This window comes from Stegastes partitus, unplaced genomic scaffold (genome assembly GCF_000690725.1).
Source record: "Stegastes partitus isolate 25-593 unplaced genomic scaffold, Stegastes_partitus-1.0.2 Scaffold885, whole genome shotgun sequence".
NCBI classification, from domain to species: domain Eukaryota; kingdom Metazoa; phylum Chordata; class Actinopteri; family Pomacentridae; genus Stegastes; species Stegastes partitus.
In genome coordinates, this window is record NW_007578616.1 from 42,847 (window position 1) to 51,201 (window position 8,355).

General features: G+C 44.4%; 1 protein-coding gene across 1 annotated transcript in view; it reads left to right on the forward strand.

Annotated features, from left to right (window-relative positions):
• The window catches only part of LOC103365859 (cadherin-6-like), a 70,560-nt gene that overhangs the window by 41,930 nt on the left and 20,275 nt on the right, over positions 1-8,355 (forward strand). Inside the window, exons 5-6 of the mRNA XM_008293412.1 lie at positions 2,610-2,777; positions 4,713-4,900. Coding sequence (XP_008291634.1) covers positions 2,610-2,777; positions 4,713-4,900 — 356 coding nt within the window. The remainder of the gene's footprint in view (positions 1-2,609; positions 2,778-4,712; positions 4,901-8,355) is intronic.

Sequence of the window (8,355 nt, forward strand, 5' to 3'; positions counted from 1 at the left end):
ACACACACACACACACACGGAAAAAAAAAAAAAGCCATTTGCAGATTAGCAGAGGGATTAACGGTAATATGGTTTATCCCACATGTGGTATGTAAGCTGACATCCCCCCTTTACACAAAGACATGCCTGGACATCACATTATAAGCAGGATTTGTTTCCCCCCCTTTTTTCTCCTCCTCTTGTGTGTGCCGTCGTCATTAGGCGCTAACAAAAGGTAGACGAGCTGTTTGCTAAAGCCGCTGTATGTTTGCCTAAACGTTTTCTTTCGCGGCGCCAGATAAATTGCACGTCGTTAGCTTCATTGTGCCTGCCGTTTCATTTCTGCTATGTATGGGAGGAAGAGGAGAAAAAAAAGAGCAAGTTGGAGGGCCTTTTGAAGAGCGTAGGCCAGTCTGATGTGAGCCGCGCCACGTCAGCCTTCCTCATTGTTTGATAGGCGGTGAATCATCTGCTCAGCCCGGTGAAGTTTGTCAAAGCGGTTTATTTAGGGTGAAAGTTATTTATTTATCTCCCGTCTTTATTCTCCGCTACTGTCTCCTCCTGAACCTGCGTCTCTTTTATGATTCAAACGTGTAGCAGCGCGCAGGTCTTTTTAAACTCTGATGGGATCGCACCTTTTTGAATGCGCTGCCAATTACCGCTTCACTCGCTCCCTGTCCCGACTTCCAAACTCCAGATCTGACGCGTCACGGCGCGGGAGTAAGCGACGGCGGCGGCGGCGCTTGAAAGGCTAACGGAGTCTTAATTCCGAAAGGAGAAGATGAACGGATGCGTTTTGGTGCGTCGGGCCCCGTTTTGGTTCACCGAAGTCGTGCAGAGCCGAAGCGCTGACCTTTCAGGAAATAAAATGCTCGTAGCGGTTTAATTGTCTGGCCTGGACGGATCTAAAAAAGAAATATCATCAGTTCAATACAGCTGATGTAGACGCTTAGCTTTAGGAATGTGGCATGTCAGGTGAGCACAGGGATATTTTTTTAGATATACGCCGTCCACCTGTGGAAGCAGTTTGTTATTTTTATGTCACATGGAGGCTCGGTTTTATGAAGATCGCACATAAAGCTGCCAGACAAGTGAGAGTTAGATCAGCACGGATGTAATATTCATTCATTCTGTTCATACCATCGCTAACATGCTGCATTCGTTCACCCTGTGTTAGTGCTCATGAGTTACTCTTCTGGTTATTGTCTGAACAACCATCCACAACCCAAATATTGTGTTGACATGTACATACACTACATGGAACTAGGAAGTAATCACACCTGACTACCTTGAAAATGCTGAAATATCTGTTGATTAGATGTTTTTTTGCAGCACAACCATGACTAGAAGTAGAGAGAACGTGGAAATGGTTTGTGTGTAGGATAATGCAGGTATAATGCCATAAAAAAAGGAGAAAATGAACTTCAAATCAACATTTACAACCTTTTTCCAAGAGCCCAAAGCTGTTACTAATACTGGAAATAAAAAGACGGTTTTACAAACTATAGATGTTTTACTGCTTTTTTAAAAACGTAAGCAGTCCGCGACCCGAGCCAGGATAAGCGGGAGAAGATGGATGGATGGATGGACGTTTTTATAAACTGCAGCTCTAGACAGATGTTTCACTGTGCTGAATGCATCTTCCTACAACTTGCTCCTCTGTTTACCGTTTCTGAGCCAAGCTGCATTAATTTTATTAATCAAATGTGCTTTACATCCCTTTAGATCTCTATAATTCGTTCCCATCCTCTCTGCTGTGTGCACACTGCCTGCACTTCAACCCAAAAGTCACTTTTTGGTTGTTCTTTTTTTTACAGAATCTGGTGCAAACGTTGTATTTTTGTACAAGACATGTAGGCTAAAGTAATTTAGATGAAATAACCCAATCTTTAGCTCATATATCGTCCTTTTTTTTTGTCAGGAACCACACATCAGACATGATGGAAACATAAATGGTGTAATTTTGGCGTTTTTTTTCCCAGACGAGATAATATTCCAGCTGCATACAGTAAATAGGTTTGTTGCCCATATGTGCTTTCATCGTACCTCTCATGTCTATTATGTGACAATAGAGTAAATGACTTTAAACGTGCAGACACACTGCATGAAGAAAGCCTGTCCCTTCATATATATATATATGAAAAAAACCTCCTTCTATTAAAAAAGAAGCAGGTCTAAATTGGCGTTCACTCAGGTTTTATGTTCCCACACAACCAAAAAAAAAATAAATAAATAAAATTTAAGAGCCGTGAAAGTGAGCAGCGACCGCAGGTGAGGGGTGAACGGGGTCGCCGGGTGCTCTCGTCGCTGAGCACACCTCAGAAAAAGGCTTTCAGTTACAGCCGCTGAAGAGGAAAATGGGCAAATGAGCAGCTGATTATGCAGCAGCTCGTTTTCTCTCCGAGCAAATAAACACGAGCGGTTCAACTTTTGAGAGTTTTTGTGCAGATTTTTTTTGTTGTTGTCGTCTCCGTGATTTATGCGCTAAAGTAGCACATAATCAAATAAAAGCTGGAAATAATGAGTCCTGTAAGTCTGCGGATCGCCTGCTCTGTAAACGCAATCAAACGCACCATGTTCTCCTTGTAAATCTGAGCTTCTTTTTTTTTCCTTTCCACCCTAAACCCCAGGCCTGATCAAGACGGCGCTGGGAAGCATGGACCGAGAAGTGAAAGAGAACTACCAGGTCGTGATCCAGGCCAAAGACATGGCCGGCCAGATGGGCGGCCTCTCGGGAACCACCACGGTCAGCATCACGCTGTCGGACGTCAACGACAACCCGCCGCGCTTCACCAAAAGTGAGTCGGCCGAACCGCCGGCCAGCCAGCCAGCCAGCCCCCCATCTGGTGTCGGTTTCAAAAACGAATTTGGATTATTGCGGGGCTTTTGTGCGACCGAGGCGGGCCTCTTAAAGGCAGCGAATAATTAAATATAGAGCCATATGACAGAGCGAAGGGTCCTGCAAAGTGCATCAGATCGGCCCTGTAATCCCTATTAAATGAAGAGAGTACATTCACTGGGTTTTATCTCCCCCGCTCTTCCTCTCTCTTTGTCTATCTCCCGCTATTAAGTCTTTCTTCTGCTGCCTTTTGCTCCATAAAACCAGTGTTCTCACTTTAGAGCTCCTGGGTGCTTCTTTTTTTTTACACTACACTCTCAATCATCAATCTTTCCTTTCTACTCCATACCTACTCTCTCTTTCTTCTCTCTCGTGCATCTGGCGAACGGCAGAAGCCAGATCGGATTGACAGATTACCGGTGTTTCCCCTCAGTAACGGCAAAAAAAAAAAACACCCCCCTCTCCCTCCTCCACCTTCCCATTTATCACCGGCTTGGGAGGAGAAAAAAAGGGGGTTGGAGGTGGCTGTCATCTCCGCCAATGGAGGGACGGAGGGAGATGGATACGACGGGGATGGAGGAGGTGACAGGAGATAGCAGAAGAAAGAGGGAGAGCCAGGTTGGACGACAAGGAAAGACAGCCGGTGATGGAGGGGTGAGGCGGAGGGGGAGGCAGATTGAAAGAGGGAGAGATATTGTAATGGGACACCCAGAGGAGGTAGAGTGTCAGGCAGCGATATCATTGTTGTCTGCCGGAGTGATGCCTCCTTCTTTTCCACCCGATGCTAAATACCTGTTGGCCCGGGGAAACCTCCTCCAGGCTCGTGCGTCGCTTTTTTCCTTCCCCCTCTCCCCTCTATCCTCCCCGAGTGTGTGCGAAGGGTATTCTGTGTGTGGAAGGCAAGTGTCAGTGTCACGGAGACCTGCCGACTCAGGCGTTGCCAAAACACTGTCAGCATGTTTTATTAGTGTGTCAGTGCTGTTTGTCTCCGCAGGCTGTGTGTATATCACACCCGCTTCCCTCTCCCGCCGTCCGGCTATTTATTTAAGCATACGAGATGCAGCCGGGGCCGACAGGCAGCCATCAATTTATCCGCCTCGAACCGGGAAATCATCTCACGAAGGGAGACGAGTTAAATAAAAAAAAAAAGAAGAAGTAGCAATTAATTTATGTTGCGCAAATTGGCTCAGAATTTATGCCACATCCTGAAGTTTGAGCTTGTTCACGTGAACGAGGCCAAATGTCTGTTTTGGAGATGAAATATGTTTCGGCGGAGATGTCTGCTGTTCGCAGCTGATCTGCAAATGTTGCAGCACTAAATCTAACACTCCTTTTCACACACTCTCCCTTTTCCTTTGGCTGGCTCTCTGATTGGCTCTGAGTCACTACTCTCTCCCTGACCTGCTCTCTTGTGCCGCCGCTCTCTGACTCACACACTTGCACTCCTTCTTTTTTCCGCTAACAAGGTCGTAAAATAAGAAAAAAAAAAAAATCAAAATAAGAAGCACTCGGGTTGTGACGCCCGCCGGCCCGGGGCGGTGTTTATACATCGATCTCGAGGTGCGTTTCTTTTATTTTTTGGGGTGTTCTGATCCTCCATCGATTAGGCTTAAGCGAATCTTAAAAGAAGCCTTGATTCGCCGCTTAAATGAATCGCATCTTTGTGTGGAGAGAGAGAAAAAAAAAAATGGAAATCTGACATGAATAGAAACACCAAGGATGTGACCTTGGTTGCCATAGCCCTGCACACTCAATCTCTGGCTCACACTCCTGCACTTTTCTGTTTTTTTTTAGAGCTTTTTTTTTCTTCTTTCCCGAACATCTTGACAATCTTGCCCTGATTGACCAATTCTTCTTCTCGCAAAATCTCATTGATGTGACTCTTTGTGTGCAGCTCTCTACGAGTTCAGAGTGCCCGAGTCCAACGAGGTGGGGTCGGCGGTGGGAGTGATCCGGGCCATGGACGCCGACATCGGCCAGAATGCGGAGATGGACTACAGGATCATCGGCAGCGACGGCCCCGGGATGTTTGACATCATGACCAACAAGAGCACGCAGGACGGCATCATTGTCCTGAGGAAGGTGAGGCGCTCGCCGGCGCTCTTACATCTGTTTGTGGCTCTTTTCCCCAACATTTTAAGGTTTAACCACTTTAAAAAAAACATTCTCAACAATGTCCTCTCACTTCTCTGCTTCAAAAACGTTTTCAAAAAAAGCAAGGTTGGTGGAGGCCTGTACAGTCGAGGCCCCTGCAGGCACAAACCATCAAAGAAAAAACCTGACAACACTCAAGTGTGCTGCATATTTTCCAGGAAACAAAACACTGACATTGACGGGAAAAGCTTGTTGACACATAAGAGGGGGATGACGAACGCGTTAGTCAGTCCAGCTGTTTCAACATTCCGCTCAACAACTTTCACTTTCACTTGTCTTGTCTGCAACACTGTCATGATTTTGGCTTGAATGAACATGATCGACTGCGATTTTAATGTTAAAAATGCTCTGCTTTATATAAAACAGTCGCTTCCTGGGTTGATCTGACATTAGAACTCCTTACTTCACTCGTTTTATAGTGATTTGCTGCAGTGACTGAGCGGAGACTAGAGGCCTCTCTGTGCACAGCCGACCAGCTAGCACGTAGCATAGCCTGCATTGAGGCGTTTAGGGAACGCTGGTAAATTATAGCGTCTGTCAGTGAGCAGATGTTTAACAAGTGAGGCCTTTTGGATAAAGTTTTATTTACGTTTTTCAGATTTGTGCCGCAAAACGTAGAAATGGAAGCTGCTTTGTTTATTTAAAAGTGCAATAAAAATAATGAATAATCAGGATAAATAACAATAATGTTGTCGGGATTTATTAAAAAAAGATCTGTATTTATAGTTGGGCCTCTCAGCAATGTGGTGAAGGATCTGACAGCTTCGACCACGACATTAACTCCGAGTGTGTCAAGCAACAAATATTAGTTATTGGACGTAACTCTATGTTTGTTTTTATAGCCTGTATGTTGAATATAATATATGAACCTCTCAGCAACGAGACCAAGCAGGGGGACAAAAATAAACCAAAAAAAAAGAATGCAGTTCCTTGAATGTCCACTTGAGGCTGCCTCCAAAAGCGAGTCAATTCCTATAGACCTCCATGTTAAAATGTTCAACTTCACAGCAGAAGCAAACATGTTTACAGCCTGGTCTAAGTAGTGACTTTGGTCTCTATAGCCTATTTCCCTGTTAACACAACTGTACAGGTGGTAAATCTTTAGATAACTCACCTGTTTACGTTGTATTAAGACTTCAAGCTTGATGCATGATGAAGGACGAGGCTGCTTTAAGTGACAGTTCGCTGTTCAGGAAACCTATCCTGGAGCAGGTACTTCTTTCTTCCTTGGAAAAACCCTGAAAGAAGTTCTACAGGGGTTGTTCTTGTAGATGGCGCATGCACAAAGACGTCCTTAAAGCACCCGCAAGTTCCTGCCGTGGAAAACAACTTTGTGAGTAGAACTTAAACAACAAACACAGACGAGATATTAAACTTTAAATCCTTAAGATTTCTGTCCTGGTTTATTTGGCTGAGGTTACTGGTGTTAACTGGATAACTCTACAGTTCACAGAGCAGCTAAACAGAGACTTTTGTTGTTTTAAAAAGCACTTCAATAAGTACTTCTCTATATAACAGCAGGGCCTAGTGAAGTCGGTTTCCTCCATTACTCTCTGTACCATTTAAAACGGAATCTGATGTACAAAAAAATCTAGAAAAACGCCTTGTTTTGGTCTTATTTTGTCGATATATATTTTAATTAACAAGCACTTGGTGACGCTGTGACTGCTTCACAGTAAGAGTCAGTTGGATGCTTTTAATTTGAAGCACTGAACAGTGAGAGTGATGGCAGTGGATTTAATGCTGCCTCGTGTTCTAACAATGAAAACTGCTGCACAGAGAAAAGCAATTACTGAATGTAAATATATACATAAAGACTGTCTATTAGGATTTAAAGTCAGGTTGGGTTGATCTAAATAAACGAGGCTGCAGGATTCAAGTTTGATTTTCTTGTTAAAGAATCACCAGCTTCATGTTTCCTCATCACCTCTGAAGCTCAACCTGCTCCTCAGCTTATGCTCATTTTAGCCAAAGAGGATAAACAACACAATGAACTGCGCTCGATGGAAAAAAAAGAAAGTGAACTTTTCATTTATTTCATTATTTCCATACGCTCCGACAGCCAGTGGACGGACAGTACGAGTTATTAGATTTCAACTTACGCTTGCCCACACTTCCACTACATTTATTTTGAGTGAGCTTCATTCTCCCTCTCAGCTGAGACCAAAGCAGAAATATTGACGCTCGGTATGGATCGCAGCATTCAGCTGTGGTGTGTTTGATGTATTCAACAGTATCTGGCAGTTGCCTTATCAAGCGCCCTCTCTGCAGCCTTCAATCGATAGCTTCCATCATGCCATCATTAAGTGGAAGATGACATAATTGCCTTTTGTAGCCGCGGCGATGCAGCAGTGGATGTGGCGTGCGGGCAGACTGAGCATGCCCTAATTCTGAACCTACTAATTAAATGGGCTTGTCAAATGGGAGTGCGTCCCATCTCGGCTCGCGCCGGTCCTTCAAAGAAACATATTCCTCCCTTGGACGTGCGTTCCCCTCCTCCCCGGTGTCTTAACACGAAACAGCCAAAATCAATGACTCATAATATGTTACTATTCATGGTTGCAGAACACGGCTCGCTCCATCTGGATTTGTTCAAGCTTTCATTGGCTGTTTCCAGCGATCACGGACCCGGCATCCTTTCATATGTACAGCAGGCAGCCGGCGAGGAAGCTCACTCTGATCCAGCTGCTCCCGCTCAGCGCCGTTCATTAAAATGCACCGCTCCCCAATTATTTCCATCAATAGGGGGATACCTTCACTGGGTGGAACTTCAAAAATAAGTTCAGAAAAGGGGGACGTGCGTGCAGGAGCCCACTCTGAACAACAGAGAGCATTAGAAAAACGTGCAGGAATCAGGCTACTAATCACCGTGCACGGCCCATAAATTATAGGATGTAGCAGCAGCGTGCAGGAGATGCAGGATAATAGGGGGTCATACATTAAAGATAACTAAGCTGCTTCCTTTTAAGTGAACAAATGGGTGAAATTAAAGTGTAGGATATCAATCAGTAAGGTTTAGCCTAAGTATAGGAAGGGACTATTTACAAGAAGCAAACGTGAAATTAAGCTCCGTCAGCAGGGGTTGGGATTTCTGAAATTTACAGATTTAAATGCTTATCTGTTAATTGTTACCCGAACCAAGCCATGCAGTTCCTCACGTGGCCACTAGAGGCGAGTAACATGTAGAAAAATAGACAACTTTACAGCAGAAATAAACATGTTTACAGCCCAGTACTAAAAAAGGTTTTGGTCTCTAGGAGGCACTGAGCTTCTAAACTGCTGTGATTTATCCATGTTTGTATGCAACTGATGAACTGAACCTAAAGAATAAACTCAGAAATAGTCGACAGCCGCGTCCTTCAACAGAATGTTCAGAATAAAAT